Here is a 26,552-nt window from a genome sequence, read left to right on the forward strand (position 1 = left end):
TCCTGACCTACGAAATCCACTGGTATCTTCAATTTTCTTTAAAGCACATCCATAAAATAAGATGGGTTGATGAATGAATAGATGGACAGATATGTGATAAACCAAATATAGCATGTACATATGCAAATCCTTTGATGATTTTTCCTATTGAGTTTGTCTTTGTCTCCATGAAATTTACATATACATTAATACATACTGAAATGTACTTTTCTCATTCTGTATTGTGTTTTTAAGATTTATCTATGTTGATACTCGAGGATCAAGTCCATTCATTTTTACTGCTGTGGAGTTTTATACCATATAAATATTTCAATATTAATTTATACATTCTGCTACTGATCGCTGTTTCCTAATTTTTATGATTTTAAACAATAAACCACCCTTAAGGTAATTCTCCTTGTGCATATGTATGTATGAGTATTTCTCTAGATAATATGTCCAGAAATTGAATTGCTATGTAGTAGGGTACACACTACTCTACAAAATATTGGCAAGTTGCTTTTCACAGTGGCTGTACCAATTTACTTTCTTTTTTTTTTTAATTTGTTTTCTTTTCCATTTATTTTTATTAGTTGGAGGCTAATTACAATATTGTAGGGGTTTTTGCCATACATTGACATGAATCAGCCATGGATTTACATGTATTCCCCATCCCGATACCCCCTCCCACTTCCCTCCCCACCCCATCCCTTTGGGTCTTCCCAGTGCACCAGCCCTGAGCACTTGTCTCATGCATCCAACCTGGGCTGGTGATCTGTTTCACCCTAGATAATATACATGTTTTGATGCTCTTCTCTCAAAACATCCCACCCTCACCTTCTCCCACAGAGTCCAAAAGTCTGTTCTGTACATCTGTGTCTCTTTTTCCTGTTTTGCATATAGGGTTATCGTTACCATCTTTCTAAATTCCATATATATGTGTTAGTATGCTGTAATGTTCTTTATCTTTCTGGCTTACTTCACTCTGTATAATGGGCTCCAGTTTCATCCATCTCATTAGAACTGATTCAAATGAATTCTTTTTAATGGCTGAGTAAAATTCCATGGTGTATATGTACCACAGCTTCCTTATCCATTCGTCTGCTGATGGGCATCTAGGTTGCTTCCATGTCCTGGCTATTATAAACAGTGCTGCGATGAACATTGGGGTGCCCGTGTCTCTTTCAGATCTGGTTTCCTCGGTGTAGTAGGAGAGTTTTTATTTCATATCCTTGCCGATATTTAACATTGTCAGATTAAAAAATTTTTACCGTTCTCATGTATATGAAAAGTAGTCCAATTTTACACCTTCCTCTAGAGAGGTTAAGCAGCAATTCAGATTTCATGTCTCTAAATTGCCTTTTCATACTCACTGACAAGTTTTTCTTTCTCTTTTTTTAAATTGTTATCCCCATTTTAAAAAATACCTATTTATTTTGGGCTGTGCTGTCTTAGTTGTGGCACACTGGATCTTCTGTCTTCCTTGTGGCATGAGGTGTATGGATCCCTAACCAGGGATGGAACCTGAGCTCTCAGCTTTGGGAGCGCAGAGCATTAGTCACTGGACCACCAGGGTAGTCCTGGTAAGTTTTTTCTATTGTATTTTTGTCTTTTTAAAAATTGATTTATAAAAGTTCTCTGTATGCTATGCCCTAAACTTTTGTCAGTTATTTAATTTGCAAGTATTTTCTCTTAGTCTTGTCTGTTAACATTGTTTATGGGCTTCCCTGGTGGCCCAGGGGTAAAGAATCTTCCTGCCAATGCAGGAGACAAGAGACCTGAATTTGATCCCTGGGTTGGGAAGATTCCCTGGAGTAGGAAATGGTAACCCACTCCAGTATTCTTGCCTAGAGAATTGCATGGACAGAAGAGCCTGGTGGATCCCAGCGTCCCAGAGTTGGACACAACTGAACACACATGCACATGATAACTTTCTCCATAGAAATTTTAATTTATCTTGTTTGTTTATGGTTTAAGTTTCTTCTGTCTTAAAAAATTCTTCCCTACTTGGAAGTACTGAATATATTCTGCTCTATTAGCTTCTGAAACCTTTATTATTTTGCCTTTCACATTGAAGTCTTTAATTGATATTTATTTATGCGTACAGTGGGGAGGATCTAATTTTTTCCTTATATGGATAACTAATTGACCCTGCACCAGTTATCGAATAGTCCAGGTTTTCCTTATTACTTTGCACTTTCATTTCTATCATATGTCAATTTCTCATATGTATGGCTCTCTGTCCTATTCTACTGGTCCATTTATTTATTTATGCTCTAGTACTACATTGTGTTCATTTCCTCTCCTTATTTTTCTTCTTCAAAATTATCCTGCCTATTCTTGGCCCTGAAGTATCCCGTATACATTTTTAAATCAACTGGTCACATTCCACACAACACCTGGTTGGGATTCTGACTGTAAATTTAACAAAATTTATAGATTAAGGATTGCCTCTTTATAATATTGAGTTTTCCTTTCAGGAATATGCTATTTCTGGGGCTCTGGCGGTCCAGTGGTTAAGACTCCATGCTTCCTCTGTAGGGGGTAGAATTTGGCAAGCCATGCAGCCAAAAAAAAAAAAAAAAGTGCTATTTCTCTTCTATTTTATGTCTATCAGTAAAGTTTTATCATTTGTTTATATAGGTATTAGATTTTTTGGTTAGATTTATTTTTTAATACATATGGCTTCTCTTGCCACTATAATTTAGGTATTATTATTACTCTGTTTTCTAATTGGTTATTGCTTATATATAGAAACACTATCCATTTTTTTTTTTTTCCAACAAGAAGCCATAACTTTATTAATGATAGAAACAGTACAAATTTCAAACCCAGCTGCAGTTACTCTTTTGAAACACCAAAAAAAGGTCCTCTTTTCAGATGGTTACATTGTTAATTCCATAATAGCATTTACGATGTCATTGCTGTTGTTCTTCAGGGCTCGGACTGCCTTTGCTCTAGACACGTTTGCTTGTGACATGACCAATTCTATGTCCTTAACTTCCACACCTGTTTCATCAACCTCTTCCTCTTCACTCTCCTCTTGTACAGTTGGAGTCTGTGTGTTTTCTTGGATGTTTGAGACAGCTTCACCTTGAACTTTGAATTTCTCAGCAGCTGCTAACTGTGCTTGCTGAGATAAATCCTCAATCTTGGCTTCCCCAAAAACAATGTAGGTATCTGAAGCTGGGCTCTTGTACACATCTGGTTTTGTGATGACAAAAAGGATATTCTTAGATTTTCGGTAGAAACACTATCCATTTTTGAACATTGATTTTGTGTTTATCAGACTTGAAAAACTTCCTGCTAAGTACCGATTACATGTCAAAGATTGTCTTGAATGTTCTCTGTTGATAATCGTATTATTTTCATATAATGAGTATTTTGTTTCTTTCTTTCCAAACCCCCATTTCCCTACCTTGTCTTACTACATTGGTTAGATCCTCCAGGACACTGTGGAATAAACACAATAGTTTTGTCTTGTTTCTGACTTTAAAGAGGATGTTTCCATTATTTCACCATTAACTGTGATGTTTGCTAAAAGTTTTTCATATTAGTAATTCTGTGATCTATTTCTAGTTCTCTAAGAAGGATGTTTTAAAATCATAAAGTGAGTGTTAAGTTTTACTAAATATTTCTTTTTGTATTTATCGTGGTGGTCATTTAGTTTTTTCCCTTCATTTGATAAGGTGGTGAGTTACGTTAACAGATTTCCAAAAATAAAGTATCGTTCCATTTCTGGGGTAAACCCTTCTTAATTATATTGTATTTTTAATGAACTGTAAATGTTTTATTTAGTGTTTGTGTATCTGTATTTACATGTGAGACAAGCCAATAACTTTTCCCGTCTGCTGCTATCCTTGTTTGGCTTGAATATCCTTCCTGGATATCCAACGGGGTTGCCTTCCTACACAGTCTTCAACCTATTACTGCTCTATGACCACAGCTCTCAAGATGACATCCAGGCAGATACATTGAAAGTCCTATATTGCAAGGCATCTGTGACATATAACAATCCATTCCTTCTTAAAAGTTAGTCTTTATTTTAATTACACTCACCCATTCTCTCATTTGTCTCTGAACATTCCTTCTCTACCTTCTTTTTTGGCTTATTTATCTTCTCCTTGGAATCTCCCTTGACCAGCACTCTTTTCACTCTTCATGTTTTCCTAGGTGATCTGACACATCCTCAATGTTTCAACTACGCCGATTATGGAGATGAATTTCAGTGCTGTACCTTTATCTCAGATCTCTCCCTTCAGTTCTAGCTGATCCTGGCTCAGTCTGGCTGTCCCGAAGTCAACTGAGACTTCACATGTTTAGAATAGAACTCTCTGTCTTCTGTATTAAATTAGTTTCTCCTCCTGTAGACAGAATCCTCTTTTTTTTTTTTTTTAGGTTTCATTTTTATTATGAATGAATATTTCATATAGACAAAAACAATAATAAAAAAAAGACTAAAAGATAATTTTTCAATGAAATATGATCCAAAGCAGTAAGGAGGTCAAATTTGTTTTTTATCATTGATTAAAAGTGGTCTATCAAAGCTTTGACCCTAGGCATGAAACGACAATTAGACAAGAATAATTCACTTTTGTAGGTATTGTGGAACATCACTAAAGACCTATTCATATTCTGAGACCATTATTAAATCCTAAGGATATCACCAAGATGCTCTATCAAGGCAGGGATTTGTTTTGACTGCTGTATCCTCAGAATCTAGAATAGTATTTGACACATAATATACATATAATAAATATTTGTGAAACAAATTAATGAACATTTTCATAAATCAAGGAAATTCAAATTTGACCAATTACATTTAAAAAATCCACAAAATATCATGTGCACATGGTATTTTAAGAATTTGATACAAAAAAAAAAGAAAAAAAAAAGAATTTGATACAATGAAAACTAACCACTTAATAATAGTGATCTCAATCAACACAGTGAGTAAAAGTCACTCAGTTGTGTCCAACCCTCTACAACCCCATTCCTCATGTTTGATACATGTGTGGTGTGTGTGCTAAGTCACTTCAGTCATGTCTGACTCTTCATGACCTCATAGACCGTACCCCGCCAGGTTCCTCTGTCCATGGGATTCTCCAGGCAAGAATACTGGAGTGGGTTGCCATGCCCTCCTCCAGGGGATCTTCCCTACCCAGGAATCGCAACTGCATCTCTTACATCTCTTGCATTAGGAGGCACGTTCTTTACCACTAGCACTACATGGGAAGCCCTTGATACTGCATATGTGGCTAATTGGAATGGAATATTTCTGAAGAGCAACAGAACAAATATTGATGGTTCCGTAGCTTCTGGAATCCCAAAAAGATTTTTTTTCTTTTGGAAAGACTTGAATTCATTGTTTCCAGCAAATATTTGTCAAGAGCCTACTGTGGGTCAGGCAGTGTGGTGAACCCTGGGCACTGAGAGGCAAAGAAAAGAGTTGAACTCCCTGCTCCATTGGAGCTTATTTTCTAGCAGGGAACACAGTCAATAGGAAGCAAATAGATAATCATACACTGTGGTGAGTTCTAAGAAGAAGGTCAGCATGGCAAGTTGATAGAGAACAAGCAGTGGGGAAGAGTAGTTTGGGAAGTCCTCTTTGAGCTTTGACCTGTTATCTGAGACCTAAGAGATGAGAAGGAACCAGTCATGCAAAGAAATGGGGAGGTCAGTTAGGAGGCCGTTGTAGCCAGGTAGAGATGATGGGGGTTTAGGCTGGGGTTGTAGCAGTGGAAAGAAACGAAAGAGGTAGTCCAGATAAGTTTGGCGGTACAACTATAGTAGCCCTGGTTGATATTACATAATATTCAAAGACAGAGAGAACATGAGGGATAATTTCTATGTTTGTAGCTTGGACAACTATGTAGTTCATTTGGACAATAAGATGAAGAACAGGTTTAGGTTCAGAAATCTAGTATTCCATTTTGTATCTACACATTTAAGATGCCCCTTGAATATTCAGATGGTGATATCAGATCTACGAATCTGGAGTTCTGGGAAATGTTAGGGCTGGAAATACCTATTTGGAGTCATTCAGCACACAGACACCATTTAAAGTTACAGGATTGGATGAGCTCTCCAAGAAAGAGAGTTATTCCTGGAGAACAGGACACAGGCCTGAGCACTGAGGCATTCCAACACTTAGAGGCTGTACAGAGAAATGAGAGGCAGAAAAGGACTGAGCAAGAGTGGTCCACGAGGCAAGCTAACGGCAAAAAAAAAAAAAAATCGTACTTTGAGGTCAAAGAAAAGATGGGACAATTAAGCCAGGGACAGACCCATGTCCACTATATGCTGCATACACCAGTGTAAGATTCTGCTCAACCTGTACGTTTTCTTAGCCTGTAGGTAGAGGTCAAGAAAGGTTTCTAACATCAAACCTTCCAGAAAAGTTTTTGTAACCTACTTGGGTGTCTGAAGAGGTATTTGCATGTGCTCTGGTTCTTCCAAGGCTGTGACTGAACACAGTAGGACTAGGCAGTTAACAAGTGACTCCAGGCTGCCTTCATGTTGGCATGAATTTGTTGGTTGCTTCTTGGTGGATAATTCCAAAAGATCTTTGTGATGAGAACAAAGTGTAAAGGCATGATTATAAAATTAGTACGGGAGTTTCACAATTTCCATGGTAAAAGCTGGATCATCTTTGTTAATCTGTGCCTAATTCCTTACTGCAGGAGACAGGGATAGCTAGAAATAAAGAGCCGTGCCTCTTTGTCATCCGGTTTCTTTGGTTAAGTCCAGCTCCCTGCTGAAAGTAGGAGCATCAGTGGAAAGAGACCCAACTTTTCATCTTATCTTACTATAAACAGCACTGACATTCAAAAAAGTGTGCCTTTGATGGCAAGTCCTGTGCCAATGCAGGATACAGCCATTTCGATACAGGCTGTTTTATTACAGTCAATTTGCTGACACACAGCTTTGACACAGTCATTTTGATGCCAGGAACATCTTGATGTGGCTGCCTTGAAGTGGCTGTTTTGATATGGGAACATTTTGATTCTGCTTAAAAACAAACCAATAAACTTTTCACTTAAAAAAATTATTGCCAAGTAATGTGCATTGACAGACCTCCTCAGCCATACCCTGAGACCTATCTTAATCCCACCTCCCTTCAACAGATGCTGGGCTGTAAAGGTGGCCAGGGGGACCCCTGAAAGGAGAAAATCACGATGAGGCAGGGAGGAGACTGGAACCGTGGACCCAGCTCAGCAATACAACCTGAAGAGAAAGGTAACTGTGCTATTGAACCCACCCTGTCTTAGCACCTTAAAAGAGTCAGTTCATCTCCATAACATGGCAAGTGGCTGAATAAATTCTGCTCTAAGAGAAACCCCCACCCTTAATCCCACCCCCTCACCTTGCAAGAGCTGTGCCATGACGAGGCATTTCTTTTCTTTTCCAAAGAAAAGAAAAACTAAACAGAAGTTTAATAACATCTATACTTCCTGTATAAATGGGAGATATACAAGAAACAGTAACTCCAAGCAGGCATTTCTCTGGCAGGACATGTACAATTGAATGAAACACCTACTTTTAAGCGGGAAGCTAAGAAACAGCCACAGCCCTGCACACTCAAACTGGAAGCAGCAACTCCAGGCTGCCAAGCAACAGAAGTGAACAGGGAGGAATCATCCAGTTGATACAGTTGGTCCAGGGTTGCTATTTTGCCATTCAGATGTGACTAGATAATAGGGAAAGGAAAATAAAATGCCTTGGGACCATGGTCTCGCTTATATTATCAGGGATCCATCAGGGATCTATTAACAATTGTCCAATTAGTGGAATGGAGAATATAAAATGACTTCCTCTAGAGCAAATCCTTTTTTCTCTCCAAGAACTCACTTTTTAAGTAATAATAGAACTGAAACACTCTGGGAAACCAGTTAAATCATTAAGATGATTAATGGTATAATTTCTCTAGTACTAGGTGTTCATATCATTCACACACATGAAATAAAATATTAAATATTTTCAAAAGATGAATCTCTATTTCTGCCACCATTATCTCTTTAAAGTTTTGAAAGGTTATTTAATTGAATTTGAAGATGTCCTTGGAGGGTATTGAATGAAACATAATATAAAAATCTATGTGGTGCACATGATTTGTTTCCTCAAAATATGAGTTTCCCCCCTCCCCAAACCCATTTACTTATTTTACTGCAAGCATTTCCTATTTTATTTTAGTTCCAATCCTTCCCAAATACTCTGATTTCAATTGAGGTCAGCAGATAATGTATTAAACTCTACTATGTCCCAGTCATTTTGCTAGGCCCTAACAGGGAACAAAAATATAAATATGAATAAGAAATAGCCTGCTCTCAAGGAAATATTGAGGGAAATTAGACTTGTCTATAAACAAAATACAAAAATAGAGATGTCACCAGGCACTCATGCATTTGAATATCATCTGATAAACTGGCATAATTAGAATGACTGGGGACCACAATGACGAGATTTATTAAGCCCCGTTGGGAGAAGGAAAGGGAAGATGGCATTTAACTGTGGATCTCCTACTTGGGTGATAAGCACTGTGCTAAGTGCTTCACACATCTTATCTCATTTGATCCTTCTAACAGTTCTATTTTACAAAGGAGTACACAGCAACTCAGCAGCATTAAGTACCTTGCCCAGGATCACACATCTCAGATTTGGTGTTGGAGGCTAAATTCAACCCTGAAGAATCTGTGCTCCTTCCAGTCCCCTCAAGGAAGGCAGCAGTGTGAATTACAGTTGAGTCAAGAAGGATTGGCAGCTCTTGACACTGATGTTTGAAAGACTGACTTTGGGTTATTAAAACTGTATAAACAAGGGAAAACACTTCATAGTCATAGCCAGTCTAGACCCACTGCTGAGCAATTCTGCAGGCACTTCAGTCAAAATGGCTATTTGGTAAATATGACTTTGTATAAGCTTTGTTGGGTTGTCAATGAGAGTAACAAAAAAGTAACAAAAACATAAAGTTTACCTTTTAAAATGACTACACCAACTCTTTAGCTTCTTTTTTTTTTAATTAGAAAAAATTTATTAGAGTGTAGATTTACAATGATGTGTTAGTTTCCAGTGTACGGCAAAGTGAATCAGTTATACATATACAATATGTCCACCCTTTTTTTAGGTTCTTTTCCCATCTAGGTCATTATAGAAATATTGAGTAGAGTTCCCTGTGCTATACAGTAAGTCCTTATTAGTTATCTATTTTATATACAGTAGTGCCCATATGTCAGTCCCAATCTCCCAATTTATCCCTTTCCTGCCCTTACCCCCTGGTAACCATAAGTTTATTTTCTATATCTGTGATTCTACTTCTTTTTTGTAAATAAGTTCATATGTACTCTTTTTTGTAGATTCTGCATATAAGTGATGCATATTTGTCTTTACCTGACTTACTTCACTCAGTATGACAATCTCTAGGTCCATCGATGTTGCTGCAAATGCCATTATTTTATTCTTAATTAATGACTGAGTAACATTTTAGCTTCTTGAATGTAGAAATTTACTTTTTACTCCCATGAGAAAAAATAATAATTATAATCAACATTTATTGAATACTCACTAACGCTGGGCTCTGTCCTGAATATACAGAATCAGAGTTGAGATCATGGATTTAGAACCAGGTTTAGAGCATTCAAATCTTGATTTCACTACCTGTTCCCTATTACCTTCACCAAGTTACTTAACTTCTCTGGCCTTAATTTCCTCATCAGAAAGAGTCCATAGTGTCTGATAAGTAAGCATCTAGTAAGATCAGCCATTATGATGAAGTTGGAGTGTGTTTAACGACTATCCTGGGTCACAAGGGAGTTTCCTGAGTATCCACCCATGAATAAATCCAGGCCTCCTTCCTTGGGGTTCACTGCAAGGTGAGGGGTCACGTACACAGGGTGAGCAGGATGGAGCCAAGTGTCAGAGCACGGTGGCCATCACTGTTGCCGGAAGGCACTGTAAAATAAGGGGAAGTCTGCAGTAGAAGCAAGGTCCTCAAATGATGCCAAAGGGAAGTTGAGCTGGCAGAACCACCAATGTGGATCACAATTTCAGGGAAGTCAGGTGGTCTGCTCCCACTCACGCCTGGCTGCTCCAACAAAGCCCCAACAGTGTCTCTGATAGCCAGACTCTGAAATAACCCCCAGTGGTCCTCATTGTTTAGTAGTCACATGCTCATACAGTTCCTCTCCCACAGGGCATCAGGGTTGATCTATGTAAGAGGGCAGAAGTGATCCTATGACACTTCCAAGATTAAGTAATAAAAGACACTGTGACTTCTGTTCTGGTCTCTCTCTTCTCTTTTTCGGATCACTCATTCTGGGAGAAGCTAGCTGCCCTGTCTTGAGCGTCCTGATGGAAAGCCTCATATGGTGAAAAATGGAGGCTTCATGCTAACAGCCATCTAAATGAACTTGAAAGTATTATATTCTCCAGTTCCAATCAAGTCTTCAGATGATGGCACCCCAGCCAGTTGCTTCACTGCAATCGAGAACCTGAGCAGAAAAGCACCAAGTTGAGCCACTCCCAGTGGGTTCCATCCCTGGGTCAGGAAGATCCCCTGGAGGTGGGTATGGCAGCCCATGCCAGTATTCTTGCCTGGAGAATCCCATGGACAGAGGAGCCTGGGGGGCTGCAGTCCATGGGGTGGCAAAGAGTTGGACTCGACCGATTTGACTTGGCACACACACAGGCCACTCCCAGATTCCTAACACTCAGAAACTGAAATAATCAATGTTTGTTTCCTTTGATGCTAAGTGTGGGGGTAAATTGTTAACAGAACAATAGATCATGAGCGCACACACACACACAGACACACACCCTCCTCTCTCCACTCTTATTTTTTGACCATGGACACAGGGCTGGTGGTAACTAAGATTCCCAATCAAGGGCACGGCAGTGAAAGCACCAAGTCCTAACCACTGGATCACCAGGGCACAGCCTCAGCTCCTTTTCTTTCTCTCCAGGAAGGAGGGAATCTTTTCTGCTCTTTAGGGAAAATCAACTGCCCAGAGACAACACGTCTCTTCCTATTGAATTCAGATGTATTGATTGACTGGCATAATCTTCTTAATGGGTTTGTGTATGTGCATGCTAAGTCGCTTCAGTCATGTCCAACTCTTTTCCACCCTACAGACTGTAGCCCGCCAGGCTCCTCTGTCCATGGGATTCTCCAGGCAAGAGTACTGGAGTGGGTTGCCATATCCTTCTCCAGGAGATCTTCCCCACCCAGGGATCAAACTGGTGTCTCTTTCGGTTCCTGCATTGGACGCAGATTCTTTACTGTTGAGCCACTGGGGAAGCCTCCTTAATGGACTAGGGGGCTCCCCAAAAGGGAGACACGTTTTCTCCTTTTTCTCTCTTGTCCTCCCTGCCCCACTCTACTTTCAAGAAGTAGACCACAAGGAAGGGAATTTGCTAATAACTTTAAGTTAATATATCAAAAATATTATTCTAGCAAATGCATTATCTCCTTTAATAACCCTATGAGATGAGTGTTCATATTATCCCCATTTTCTGACAAAAAGTTATCTTGCTTTAGGTCATGTAGCTGGTAGGTAGCCTAATCAGGACTGAACCTCAAGTTTGACTGACTCCAGAAACTGTTTTAACTATCAGGCAATATCACCTCCTTACACCAATTATTCCAATGTGTGATATTAGAATCTAATGAAAAGATGAGATTTGTAGAGTCTGCATATCCACAGTAAAGTACAGCACCTAAAATGAATTATTAGTGAATATTGGTTCCAAGAAATATTTATTTATTTTAAGTCCAGTTAAGTAGCTGACATATCCACCTATGTTTCAAACTTGTTTCTGGAGCAGGATAAAACACTTTCCCAGGCAAGCTCCTCCATCTCACACGAAGCAGACAATTTGGCTGAAAGCAGACGTAACAGTGGGAGAGGTTCTCTGACTTCACTCCAGACTCAGCTGAAACCCTTATAGCACATTCCCTTCCATTCTCCAAAGTAGCTCTCACATATTCTTTCTCAGCAAATCTGCAGCCATCCTTCCCACCCACACATGTCACTTCCCCTTCACTCTCAGCAAGTGACTCCGCAGCCACTGACAGGGAAAGTAGAAGCCACCCTAGACAACCACCTCAGATTCCTACCACCATCCTGCAGCCTGGCTCCCACCAGACACATCCCGTCCTCCTCCTCTGTGGTTACAATGGAAGTCTTTCTCCTCCTCTCTGCAGCTGAAACCCCTGCCTGTCCTTTGCATCCCAAACCCTCCCACTTTCTCAGGAATCTATTGTTTCCTTCTCTCTTCACTGCCCACCTTTCCATCCCCAGTGAAATCCTTTCATCAATATATAAAAATGCTTGTCTTAGCTTAATAAAAACAAAACAAGCATCCTCCCATGGTCTCTGCTCTTTCTCTTTTTCCCCTTTTCAGCCACTTGTCTTAAGGAGTTGTCTATGCCTGGTGTCCCTCATTCTTTACCTCCCACACATTCCTCACCCTCACCACATCTCAGTTCATGCCATCAACGTTTTTCTCAAGATGCATTACTAAGGACACCAGTGATCTCCTTACTGTAAAATCCTAGGACACTGCTCACTCCATTCATTTCCTCCCCTCTCAGGGTTTGATACTATTGTTCACCATCTCTTGAACTGCTTTCTTTGCTTTGCTGGACTGTCTTTCTACCTCTCTAGCTATACTTCTTAAAAGCTCCTGACTTTCCCTTGGAGCCCTGTCCTTTTCATTTCTCAACCTGTACCCCATTTCCAGTCAAAACCGATGGTCACACCTTTGACTATCTCTGAAATCAACTCACTTATTTTCATTTCCTCCACCACTGTCTAAGCTAAGCCTGTCTCCTCTAACCAGGATTACCACCAGCATCTCCTGACTGTCTTGGTTGCCTCCAGTCTTGTCCTTTTCTAATCCATTCTTTATCCTGAAGCCAAAGTGATTTTTCTAAAGTACAAAATTTTCAAGATAAAACCCTAACTTTCTGGCATGGCATGTGTGACCTCTTGTGACCTAGCCATCTGACCACAAAAGCTCTCTCTCCTTTGTGTCCTCTCCATTGACACAGTCTCCTGTCTGATCTCAATGAATGGATGCTGAATTCTCTGCTAGCAATCTGTCCTTCAGTTCAGTTCAGTTCAGTCACTCAGTTGTGTCTGACTCTGCGACCCCATGGACTGCAACATACCAAGCTTCCCTGTCCATCACCAACTCCCAGAGCTTGCTCAAACTCATGTCCATTGAGTCGGTGATGTCATCCAACCATCTCATCCTCTGTCATCCCCTTCTCCTCCTGCCCCCAATCCTCCCAGCATCAGGGTCTTTTCAAATGAGTCAGTTCTTCGCATCAGGTGGCCAAATTATTGGAGTTTCAGCTTCAGCATCAGTCCTTCCAATCAATATTCAGGACTGATTTCCTTTAGGATGGACTGGTTAGATCTCTTTGCAGTCCAAGGGACTCTCAAGTGTCTTCTCCTGCACCACAGTTCAAAAGCATCAATTCTTTGGCGCTCAGCTTTCTTTATAGTCCAACTCTCACATCCAAACACGACTACTGGAAAAACCATAGCTTTGACTAGACAGATTTTTGTTGGCAAAGTAATGTCTCTGCTTTCTAATATGCTGTCTAGGTTGGTCTCAGTTTTTCTTCCAAGGTGCAAGCATCTTTTAATTTCATGGCTGCAGTAACCCGAAAAAATAAAGTCTGTCACTGTTTCCATTGTTTCCCCATCTATTTGCCATGAAGTGATGGGACCAGATGCCATGATCTTAGTTTTCTGAATGTCGAGTTTTAAGCCAACCTTCTCACTGTCTGTTCTTTGTATCAATTTAAGTAACTCCTCCGTTTGGACATCTCTCCTCCACTAACTTATATGTATTTTCCTCCACATACTTAGAGGTATGTTTCTACCTATTGTGGATTAGGCTGAAGTACTTTCCCAGGCAGGCTTTTGAGTCTCATGCAAAGTCAGAAATTTGGCTAAAAATGTATATCATAGTGATGGGTAGCTTGAGCCAACATATCTCCTAAATACTTTCTGATTTCCTTCATTTCCTTCAGTCATAGAACATTTGTCTGATTTCTCTCTTTAGACTCAAGGCACTTAAGACCATGACCATTAAGTACACTGGTTAAGAATCTGGGCTCTGGAGCAAGATTGCCTGGATTCAGAATCAGACTGTGCAATGTCCTAATTTTGTGACATTCGATGACTATGTTTTTATAGAAAACTATGCCTTAGTTTTGTCATCTGCAAAATGGAGGCGATAAAGTACTTATAGAGTTGCTGTTAAGATCAAATGAGAAAAACTAAGGAAAGCATGTCACATGGTGCTTGGCATATAGTAAGCACTCAAAAGAGAGCTGTTACTATTTTTTAAATATAATTATATTTATTTTTTACTTCTGGCTGTGCTGGGTCTTCATTGCTGCGAGGGCTTTTCTCTAGTTGTGGCAAGTGGGGACTACTCTCTAGTTGCCATTTGCGGGCTTCTCATTGTGATGGCTTCCCTATTGCAGAGCACGGGCTTTCGGGTACGCGGGCTTCAGTGGCTGTGGCTCCCAGGTTCTAGAGCACAGGCTCAGTAGTTGTGGCACACAGACTTAGTTGCTCTGTGGCATGTGGGATCTTCCTGGATCAGGGATGGAACTCTTGTCTCCTGCATTGGCAGGCAGATTCTATACTGCTGAGCCACCAGGGAAAACTTGTTATTACTTTTGAAGGCAGGTACTGTACTATTTATCTCCATAGAGCTACTCACTAAATATTTGTGAAATGAATAAATGAAGGAAATGTTTGTGTCTAAGCTTTGTCATCAAAATTCTTAATCTTAACCCAAAAGTGATTAATAAATAAGCTAAGCACCATGCATACAAATTACACCAATACTGTCACTGGTCACTTGGAGCTTTTTGGAAATGAGGTCATTCTATTTCTACCCAAGCGCTCAGGGAATTATTCTCCCTGGAGGAGGGAGGTCTGAATCAAACAGGACACCTCAAGGTTCTCGAAGGCGTCATGACTGACTCTGAGGTAATGTCTTCTTTACATAAATGTGACTGTTAAAAGCAAGGAAACATTAAGGTAACTGTTTCATGTTTTCCAGTCATTTAAGACTACTGGGCCTTCCATTTTGCCAGTGTCACAGACACCTGTCATCTCTCTCATCCTGCTCAAGGGGAGGGGCTGTGTTCTTAGGGTGCTTTCCCTTCCCTCCCATAAAAGCTAGACTTTAGTATAGACTTCACAAACTTCTGTGATTTAAAAGTCAGGTTTTGGACTTACCTGGTGGTCCAGTGGTCTGCCTGCCAAGGCAGTGGACACAGGTTCAATCGTTGGTCCGGGAAGATCCCACAGGCCTTGGAGCAACTAAGCCTGGGCATCACAACTCCTGAGTCTGTGCTCCAGAACCCTTGAGCTTCTCCGCAACAAGAGAAGCCACTGCAATGAGAAGCCCACCCACTGAAACTAGAGAAAGCCCCTGTGCAGCAGTGAAGACCCAGCAAAGCCAAAAAAAGTTCAGTTTTTAATACAAAAGTACCACCACCAGAGGCTTTGATCAGAGGAGAGATAAAGCAGAATAAAATTATTTAACAAAGGAGGGTTTTTTTTTTTTTTGCAAAGAAACAGTCAAAAAGGGAACTGAGGAGCCTAAGACAAGTATCAGAGTAAGAGAAAAAACTACATCAGACATGCATAGCACCAAGCTGCCAAATATGTGTCTGTGTGTATGCATGCATGTGTGCTGTGTCCAACTCTGTGCAACCTTAGGGACTGTAGCCTGCCAGGCTCCTCTGTCCATGGGATTCTCCAGGCAAGAATACTGGAGTGGGTTGCCATGCCCTCCTCCAGGGGATCTTCCCCACCCAGGGATTCAACCTGCATTTCTTACATCTCCTTCATTGGCAGCTGGGTTCTTCACCACGAGCGCCACTTGGGAAGCCTGTGTATGTATATACATACATAGATAGATAAATGTGCATCCCACTCATTATCACTCATTGTCTTCCTCATTGGCCTCCTGCCTCTTCTAGGGATAGGGAGGCACTGACACAGTATTTTTGTCTTCATAAAGGAAGGCTGGCATCTAGGGAAATGACCTTGATAGACTGAACTATAAATACAATGTTAATCAGAGCAATTTGCTCTTGAATTGTTCCCCCTTTCCCAATATCCCAAAGCAACTCTATGAGAAAGGCAAAAAAGCGCATTCACTAGCCACTTAATGAATGTGCAAGTAAAGGTCAAAGCTTTCAACCCAGTGGGAAAGTAACCTGAGTCCTGCTTCCAGAGAAAAATTTCCCAAGATCGGCTACATCTAAATAGATCCCGTAGATCCCTGGGCCAAAGAGTCTCTGTTTCAGTGTCACAGAGCAAGGTACACAGGAAAATAAGGTTAGGGTTTTAAATAACATGTAACTATTCACATTTGCTCCCTAAACAACCCTGACTCCAAGTCCAGCCATCTTGCAAATGTCCGTCCTACAGAATGTCTGGGATGAAGAGAAGCATAGGAAAGAGGATCAGTCTATTGTCATTAATGGGTAAAGGAGACAGCTACTCACATTCAGAGCCTATTAGTAATAATAAAACAGCACATTACTTTTGTTTGTTGTATACGCTTTGTTGTTAGTGTTAGATGCTCAATTGTGTCCAACTCTTTGTGACCCCATGGACGGTAGCCTGCCAGGCCCCTCTGTCCATGGAATTCTCCAGGCAAGAATACTGCAGTGTGTTGCCATGCCCTCTTCCAGGGGATCTTCCCAACCCAGGTATCAAACCCTCATCTCCTGCATTTCGGGCATCTGAGTCAACAGGGAAGTCTATACTCTGTTCAGATGTGAGCATTATTTTTCAGGTCAAATAAATGGTTGATTTCAACAAAAGCAGCCCTCTAAATATCCTTCAAATAAACGTCATCAAGTGGACATTCCACCTGGTGAAAAGAATATTTTCAGCATAAAGGTTGAACACAAAGAGAAGCCCTTGGTCCTCTGGCCTAAGAGGCTCTGTGGCCAATTTAGCTGCTGCTTTACAAGTCAAAAGCTGGCTTTTCAGCTGCCAGCCCTGGGCCCTCCACGTGAGCCTGGGGAGCTCTGCCTCTAGTGACCCGCTGAGTAATAAAGGTTTGTGGAGTTGCTTTGTTTCTTTCTTTTTGTTTTTAAATCAGAGCTAAGCTGACAGTCTTCATGAAGATGGGGAGGGCCAGGGCAAGTTAAAAATCCACCTCCGGCTCTGCAGGGAATGAAGAAGCTGAGGCTCGTTTCCGTCAGCAGGTGTGAGTCAGACTCACAGGGAGCAGCCGAATGGAGTAAGAAGGTGCCATTTTGTCATCAATGTTCCCACCACCACCGCCCAGAAATGAATAGCTGGAGAAAATGATCCAGGATAAAAGAATGGTCCGGCTGGGAGTCAGACTGAATAGCCGGTTCCCACTGAACACTGCTTCGTTATGCAGCTTTTCCTTTCAGGGAGGGATTCTGATTCTTGGTGGAACCAATTGTGACAAGGAGTGCTGACAACCCTGGGAACCAGCAACGCGGGCCTTTGATTTGTTGCTTTGAAGCCCAGTCCTATTGCTGAATTGTTAGTCGAGTTAGGCAAGTGAACTTGGCCTCCATGAGCCTGAGTTTTTAAAATCTGGATCTGTAGGCTTTATCTTTAGATTAATGTTTATGCATGGTGCCCAAGTGGAGGATACCATCATGTTAGTTTTTTACCATCCCCCAAACTTCCCCAAAGGTACTCTTTTTGTTTTATTTATTTATTTATCGGGAGCTTCCCTGGTGCCTCTGACGGTAAAGAATTTGCCTGCAATGCAGGAGACCTGGGTTCGACCCCTGGGTTGGGAAGATCCCGGGGAGAAGGGAATGGTACCTACTCCAGTACACTTGCCGGGGAAATCCCATGGACAGAGGAACCTGGAGGGTTACAGTTCATGGGGTTGCAGAGAATCGAACACAACTGAATGACTAAGCGCACACACACATACACATACACACACACACACACACACACACACACACACACACACTTATTTACTTGGGCTGTACTGCATGGCTTGTGGGATCTTCCCTGACCAGGAATCAAACTCAGGCCTACAGCAGTGAAAGCATGGTGTCCTAACCACTGGGCTACCAGGGAATTCCCTCTTCTTGTTTGTTTCACACTAAGGGTTTGCCTTTCCATCTCTTATCTTCTGGTCCCTGCCTGGAGGGATGGCCACTGGCTAGATGTTTAGCCCACACTAGAAGAGTATCAAAGGAACCTAAATAGATTCAGAACAGAACTGTCTCATAACCAGTTTTCTAGTGAAAAAGATCAGAATTTAATCTCACTGCTTCAGTGTATCTCATTTATTCCATATGCTTAACTGTTTCTATATGTTTCTGTAGCTTTAACTGTTTTGTAAGTTAGATGTAGTTCATTCGAAATTAATTTTGAAAGGAGGACCTGCAGTTCATCCCAGAGAGTGGGAGAATTTCTAGAAATCCTTTCAATTGTCATAAAGTCCAGAATTTTAAACAGAAAACCCCACCAAATATTATTTTACAATTCTGTGGTTCTCAACCAAAGTGCACATTGAACATATTTTGGGACCCCACTCCAGATCCACTGAAGCCAAATTTCTGGGGTCCTTTGGTAAGTGAAACTGGCAAACTTGCCACAATGTGATTCTGATTCCTGCACTTGGATGAGAACCACAGAAAAGGTTACTCAGATCAAATGGACCCCAGGTGACCCTGGTGGAGCCTTTTCTTTCTCAAGAGATGCTTATTTCTTCCTTCCAGTTGCTCAGGCCAAAAGCCTTGGCATCATCCTTAACTTTTATTCTCAAAACTCACATCCAATCCATCAACAAATCTTGTGGGCTCCATCTACTTTCAAAATGCTTCTAAGAAAAATAAATGTGTTCATATACCTAGGATCCATCACTTTTTCTGATACCCTAATACAGTCTTTTTTTTCTATCAAGAAGCTATAGTGAGTCTTTAAAATTAAAGTTAAATCATTTCATTTCTTTGCTCCAAAACCTCCTGTGGCTTCCCTTTCACTGACAGTAAAAGACAAAGTCCTGACCTTAGCATTCAGGGCCCTGCTGACCTAGACCCTGCCACCTGTCTGCCCTCTCCTCTTATGCTCTGCTTCCCCAGCCACAGTGGCCTCTTTGCTCCTCTTAGCACATTCTCATCTCAGGTCCTGTGCATTGGCTGTTCTCTCTTTCAAAACATCTGTCCTCCACAGGCATCCACATGGCTAACTCCATCACCTCCAACAAGTCTTTGTTCACATGGCCTTTTCCGTGACCTCCTCATAGTTACTCTGACTGATCTTGGGTGGTCTCAGCCTGCAGGAGTTTGAAGCAGGGCTTGGGCTCCCAGCCAGAGATAGAGGCTGGGTCACGGCAGTAAGAGCACCAGAGCCTAGCCACTAGACCAGTGGTCAGTGACAAGGACCCTGGTCCTTCAGCTTTGCAGAAAAGAATTCCTACAAAGATGGAAAGTAGTGAAGCAAGTGTTTATTAGGAGGAAAAAGAGTACAGTGTGGATAGACACACGGGTGGACTCTGGGACAGAATCACCAAGTTGCAACCTCGTGGCAGTTTGAATTACTCTTATGGGGCATTTCTTCCAGGTTTCCTTTGGCCAATCATCTTGATTTGCCTGTTTTACAGTCCCTATTTGGTATATCTCAGGATCCTCCCATGTATGCACTCCCATCTCCTAGACAAGATGAATTCTACCAAAAATGTGTATGGGTAGAGCATCCCTTGACGTCACTTCCCGTTTGATCTCCAAGAAGACTTTCTGTGCTGTTGTGTGGCTGGGGAGGTCTCCTGACTTCCAGAATGAGAAATATGTGGTCCGGGCAGGGCCCAGCCTCCCCTCTTAATTGTCCTGCTATTCTCATCTTGGAGTTTCAGTCCACAGGGACTGAGTCTCTAATCGCTTTACTCTGGGGGAGGGAAGCACCTAGCTCATGACCACCCCAATTTCCTTTATCTCAACTCTCCCAGATGCTCTTACTCTGATCTACTTTTCCTTTCTCCCCCAAAGCACTTATCACCTTTCTATATATAACGTATTTACTGTGTTTTTATTCGTGATCTTCTCTTCCTAGAATATAAGTCCCATAGAGCCAGAATCTGTATTTGTTTTGTTTCCTAATGTATCCCAAACTGTGGTGTTGGAGAAGCCTCTTGAGAGTCCCTTGGACAGCAAGGAGATTCAACCAGTCCATCCTAAAGGAGATCAGTCCTGAGTATTCATTAGAAGGACTGATGTTGAAGCTGAAACTCCAATACTTTTGCCACCTGATGCAAAGTGCTGACTCATTTGAAAAGACCCTGATGCTGGGAAAGATAGAAGGTAGGAGGAGAAGGGGACCACAGAGTATGAGATAGTTCGATGGCATCACTGACTCAATGGACTTGAGCTTGAGTAAACTCAGGGAGCTGGTGATGGACAGGGAGGCCTGGTGTGCTGCAGTCCATGGGGTCGCAAAGAGTCGGACACAACTGAGCAACTGAACTGAATGTATCCCAAGCCACAAGAACACTGCAGAGCACGTAGTAAATGCTCAACAAATACTTATATCATTTAATGAATATAAATTCCTAAATCCGGGAAAAGCAAACCAAGTGCTGAATGCTGCCTCCAAAAAGTTTGATTCTAATTGGGTTTGCTGCTATGGGGACAATCAGAGCCTGTCTGAGATTTCAAGACCTTTGTGGTCCTGTTGCCACAAATGCCATGAAGTAGGTTACCCCTGTTTTTCAAATCAAGAGCTTAGAGTTGTTGAACTACTTCTATGCTGACAACCAATAGCTAAATCAAATCGTTGCTAGAAATTTTACTTTAGCTGCATGTTGTGTATTATGTTTTACTCTGGAGGAAAAGGAGTGAAACAGAATATGACTTTAGTCCTAGGACCTCCAGCTTCTACCTGATACTGCTGCTGCCTGATGGGTAGGGGTCAAAAACCAAACTGTAAGAGGGTCCCTCTAGGAAACAAGTTAGTAATAGAAACGCAATTCATCGCAGAGAAAAAAAATTTTTTTTAAGAGAGGGAGATTCCACTTCAATATCTATTTTATTTTATTGGACATTAGTTTAATCTCCCCTCAAAATGGTTCGCCCAGCAGGGAAGAGAGATCAAGAGCATCATGGCAGCGATCCGAGGCGGTAGCCCTCACCCTCGCTGGAAACAGCCTCTGAAACCTTCCCCCTCCCAGGACAATGCTCTTAATTAGCCGCACCATATTTCTCAGAGAACAAAAGCTCCCCACCCCTCACAGGAAAAGCTTTTCCAGGAGATATCTCATTGGGGAAGCGCCAGGCACACAACAGGGAGAGGAGAACAGACAGGCTGTTCTGGGCTCTGCAAAGAGACACAAACTCTGGATTCCCGCGGGAGCTACAGAGGTTAGCCGGCACATTTTTTCTCCACGTGACGAGCATGTGCTTCACAAGCCCTGAGGTGACCAACTTCAGAGGCCCCCTTTTCTCCTCCCTCTCCCTTGGCTCCTACTTGAGGGGGTTAGGGACCTTGGCGGTGGGTGGCAAAATCAGTTGGAACCATCTCCAGAATCGAGCATCTGGGGAGCAGTAGGGAAGGAACTGGGAGTTTATTTCAGGTGACAGACATAGAGCAGGCCCCTATTTTTTCCTGCGACTAGAATAATATTTCTGGAACGGGGAGGCTTGAATCATATGTCTCTTCATATCACTGTGTGGGAAGTCTCAGTTACCAGCATAACAATGGAAGAGATGCTGGTGCTTTTAGGACTTGGTGGGGGCCCAGCAAAGGAGTCTGGGAGGTGGGGGGGAGGGAGGGGGGAGGGGAGCAGGGGGAGGTGGGGAGAGGGTGGAGGGAGGGAGGAGATGGGGGAGGAGTGGGGGGGAGAGTGCAAGCCGACAAGGCAATTAAGGGCAAAAGGGCGGCCTCACCTGAGCCTGTTTAGGGAGCAAAGAGGAGAGGGCGAGTCTTCTTTCCAATAACAATTTTGCCCTTCTCCCCTTCCCCCGCCCACTCTCATTAAATGTGTTTTTTGAAAAACACAGAGAAAAAAAAATCTTAAGTGCCTCTTCCTGAGTAAGTCCACTGTCAGGAAAGGAAAATCCAAACAGCTGGAATAGTCTATTTTTGTGCCCAGAGGCTCCAGGCCCTGCACACAGACTCTTCCTTACCCTGAAGGAAAGGAAACTGGGCGTCAAGCCTCCCTGTCACAGAGGCCGGAACTGAGGAACTTGTATTACTCGAAGGCCTGGTCCCCGTACAACCTCCATTTTAGGAAATAAAGATATAGTACAGGCTGCTTTGGGGCTGGCCTGAGTGGTATTGGTTAAAAAAAAAAAAAAAGAAAGAAAAGAAAAACGTCTCTGATTATTCTGTAGGCAAACAATCGTGGCACTAGATTTTAATTGGAAAATTCAATCAGCTGCCTCAGTGTTGTGCTTCTCCTAGTCGTTCAGGTTTATGGCTCTCGCCTGCCTCCTGGCTACCAGGCAGATAGAATGAGAAGGCTGATGAAGGGTTTGATATGTGGATCAAGCCAAAGTCCTAAGCTGATAACAAGCATAATGAAACAGCAGTCACCTAGGTAGGTAAGGCCTCCCTTTGTGCATTTTGCTTCACTTGTCTACACCATTCTCAAGTTTGTTGTTTCCTCTGTACAGCCTTTTACCCAGTTCAAGTGTGGTGCTTAGGACATCCAACCAAGGAAATGGGGTTCAGACCACTCCCCCTTCCAATCCAACATGGCCTTGCCTCCACTTCGCCAGACACTGCCTTTCGTGAGGACCACAGGGTACACTGAGAAGGCCAGGCTAGCTTATGACAGCCATACCTCGCAGGCTATTCCTGTCTCCTCTGCTATCTCCCCTGTGAAGCTGACCTTAAAAAGAAACCTCTGCTTTTAAAGGGTTTCCTGGGGAGTTGGTAACTGGGGATGGAGGAAGGAAATTGGAGAGGTCCAGCTAAAGGCAGAGACTAATTCTTTATTGACTTATTAACAGTGATCCTGGCTCAGGCAGAGCCTCCTAAAATACAGATCTGATCATGGCACTACCCTTGCTCATAATCCTTCAATGACTCTCCAGTACCCTTAGGATAATGTCTCCATATCCCCCTGAAGGCTCCTCATGAGCTGGCCTTGGCTTGCCCTGCTCTCCCCCCACCCCCCAACATACATACTGTGTAGCACACGTCCCCTTCCCTCCCTGCCCAGTTCCACCAGTTGAATTCTACTGAATTTCTTTTCAGATCCTTAAATAGCTGCTTCTTCTCTTCCCCAGCTTTCAAGCATGCCTTTCCTTGCTGCTCCTAACTCATCCTTTAAGTTCTTTCATTGACTATTTCTATTCCACAAAGCTTTCCTTCACCACCGTGACTCGGAGTTAGGTTTCTCCCCTATGAGGCCCCATAAGCCTTCTACTAAACCTATCACTTACACACTGCTTTGTAATTACGTGTTCGTTTGTCTGTCCACCCTGCTGTATGGTAAACACCCGAGGGCAGGACTAAGGCGCCTGTCTTGCCCACCGTTTTCTTCCCAGTGTGCTGGCCAGTGCCTGGCACATCACAGTGCCCCACAAGGATTCGGTGAATAAATGGGCATTATGCCAACATGACAGAAGAAGTCCCCATGGTCCTCCCCAGATTTGTGTTTGCATGTTTATTTAAGTGTCTGCTGAGACACTGGGAAGAGCCCTGAATTAAAAAGACATGTGTTGCGACTTCCCTGGTGGCCTAATGGCTAAGACTCTATTCTCCTAATGCAGGGAGCCCACGTTTGATCCTTGGGTCAGGGAACTAGATCCCACATGCTGCACCTAAGAGTTCAAATGCCACGACTAAAAGATCTCACTTGCTACCACTAAGACCCCAGGCAGCCAAATAAATAAATTAATTGATATTTAAAAAGAAAAGGCTTGTGTGGGGCTGCCCTGGACCACCTTTCTCCTTTTCCATGATGCCTTCCCAGAGATCCTGAAGTGTAATTTCCCCAGTCAGCTCAGGGCCACTGGTGGGGTTCCTTGTTTGCGTGTATATTGGCACCTGTTTGTGTCATATTTAGTCATTTATTCTATTTTTCCTTACTTTGAAACTTAATTTACAATTAATTATATTTTCCAAATGGTTTCATATGTATGCTTTAACCTTTCCCTACATTTTTCTTGAAAATAGGAAGAATGTCTTCTTTTAGCAATCCTTTTAATACCTAATGTTGTTCACAATCTGTGTTCAATGAATAAAGGTAGGATGACAAAGTGAAACTTTTCTTTAGGAATTGAATTTATTACAGCGCCATTGTGGAAATGCCTGCTCGATATATTTGGTGATGTGGCAACTGGACTGTTTCTTAAAGGAAACTGCGGTTCCAGGATGGACTTGGAAACTGTAGCCCAGAACTATGAGGGCGCCACAGCCCTGGTCCATTGGCAGAAAGCCCACAGCTTGGGGAAAATGTTGTTCCAGGGTGCCCTCTAGTGATCTGAGGCACCACTAGGTCAGAAGCCAGGGCCAGAGGCTCTTGAACTTCAGCAGGAAGCAGGATCCAAGGGGGAGCCTAATAAAACTACAGATGCCAGATTGCCATGCCAGCTGGGAGACCAGTCCTTCTAATCAGTACCTTCAGGGTTCTGATGCACAGTCCACAGGTCACACTTTGTGGAATACAGACAGGTGATGCCCATCAGAGAAAATGTGCCAGGTACGTAGTATGAGAACACTCAGTCTCATTTTTCTGCTTTTCAGGCTGGACCACTGACTGCTGGCTGACTATTCAGATGTGGATGTGAGTGAGAAAGAGGGAGACACAGAGCTAGCCTAGACCTCTGGAATGAAATACAATCCAGGATACACAAGAAGAGTCAGCAGCATTTTTAGCTGGACCACTGAGCAAGCGTTTTAGGTAGATCGTGTTATTAATACCTTCTCTTGAGGTCTGTTCTCCAGTCTAATGGAGGGTAGCCCCTCTCCTCTTTTTGTGCCCTTCCCAGCAATTGGTTCTTATTGCCCACACACTCCGTGGCCAACACTGTGTCAGACTGCTCACATGTATCAGTATGTTATCTCTGGAAGTCCCTGGAATGATCCCAAGTAAGGCGTGCCTTATGCCATACAAGCAGGGGGAAGATCACAGGGCAGCTAGTTCAAGCATAGGCACCAGCTAGAAACCACTTTCTTGTATTCTGTACTTCTGTTCTGTTAAGAAAACTCACTAGCAAGATAAATAGAGCAAAAACTACATCCTTTTCTCTATTGTAAAGGAGCTAATTCCTACTCTGAAACCAAATAACATACATCCATGATAAAAAAAAATTTTCATCTCTGAATTCTTATCTGTGCAGTCATCCCTTGATAACCTGGGAGAGATGGGGAGGAGAGAATTTGTTCCCACGCCCCCAGTGGATACCAAAATCTACAGATGCTTAAGTGTCTTATATAAAATGGTATAGTACCTCCCTGGTGGTCTAGTGGTTAAGACTCCACGCTTCCAATGCAGGGGGCATGGCTTTATCCCTCAGTTCAGTTCAGTCACTCAGTCGTGTCCGACTCTTTGCGACCCCATGAATCACAGCACGCCAGGCCTCCCTGTCCATCACAAACTCCCGGAGTTTACTCAAACCCATGCCCATCGAGTCGCTGATGCCAGCCAGCCATCTCATCCTCTGTCGTCCCCTTCTCCTCCTGCCCCTAATCCCTCCAAGCATCAGGGTCTTTTCCAATGAGTCAACTCTTCACATGAAGTGGCCAAAGTATTGGGGTTTCAGCCTCAACATCAGTCCTTCCAATGAACACCCAGGACTGATCTCCTTTAGAATGGACTGGTTGGATCTCCTTGCAGTCCAAGGGGCTCTCAAGAGTCTTCTCTAACATCATAGTTCAAAAGCATCAATTTTTCGGCGCTCAGCTTTCTTCACAGTCCAACTGTCACATCCATACACAACCACTGGAAAAACCATAGCCTTGACTAGATGGACCTTTGTTGGCAAAATAATGTCTCTGCTTTTTCTTTTTTTTTTTTTTTTTTTTATTTTTTTATTATTATTTTTTTTTTCCAGTGGGTTTTGTCATACATTGATATGAACTAGCCATGGATTTACATGTATTCCCAATCCCGATCCCCCCTCCCACCTCCCTCTCCACCCGATTCCTCTGGGTCTTCCCAGTGCACCAGGCCGGAGCACTTGTCTCATGCATCCCACCTGGGCTGGTGATCTGTTTCACCATAGATAGTATACATGCTGTTCTTTTGAAACATCCCACCCTCACCTTCTCCCACAGAGTTCAAAAGTCTGTTCTGTACTTCTGTATCTCTTTTTCTGTTTTGCATATAGGGTTATCATTACCATCTTTCTAAATTCCATATATATGTGTTAGTATGCTGTAATGTTCTTTTATCTTTCTGGCTTACTTCACTCTGTATGATGGGCTCCAGTTTCATCCATCTCATTAGAACTGATTCAAATGAATTCTTTTTAATGGCTGAGTAATATTCCATGGTGTATATGTACCACAGCTTCCTTATCCATTCATCTGCTGATGGGCATCTAGGTTGCTTCCATGTCCTGGCTATTATAAACA

At 42.3% G+C, this 26,552-nt stretch overlaps 1 protein-coding gene across 1 annotated transcript in view; it reads right to left on the reverse strand.

Annotated features, from left to right (window-relative positions):
• Positions 1-2,757: 2,757 nt before the first annotated feature.
• The window catches only part of LOC122451700 (nascent polypeptide-associated complex subunit alpha-like), a 37,834-nt gene continuing 14,039 nt past the window's right edge, over positions 2,758-26,552 (reverse strand). The window contains exon 2 of the mRNA XM_043484620.1: positions 2,758-3,232. Within this exon, the coding sequence (XP_043340555.1) occupies positions 2,864-3,232 (369 nt within the window). The 3' untranslated portion in view covers positions 2,758-2,863. The remainder of the gene's footprint in view (positions 3,233-26,552) is intronic.

Source organism: Cervus canadensis, chromosome 13 (assembly GCF_019320065.1).
Source record: "Cervus canadensis isolate Bull #8, Minnesota chromosome 13, ASM1932006v1, whole genome shotgun sequence".
Taxonomy (NCBI): Eukaryota; Metazoa; Chordata; class Mammalia; order Artiodactyla; family Cervidae; genus Cervus; species Cervus canadensis.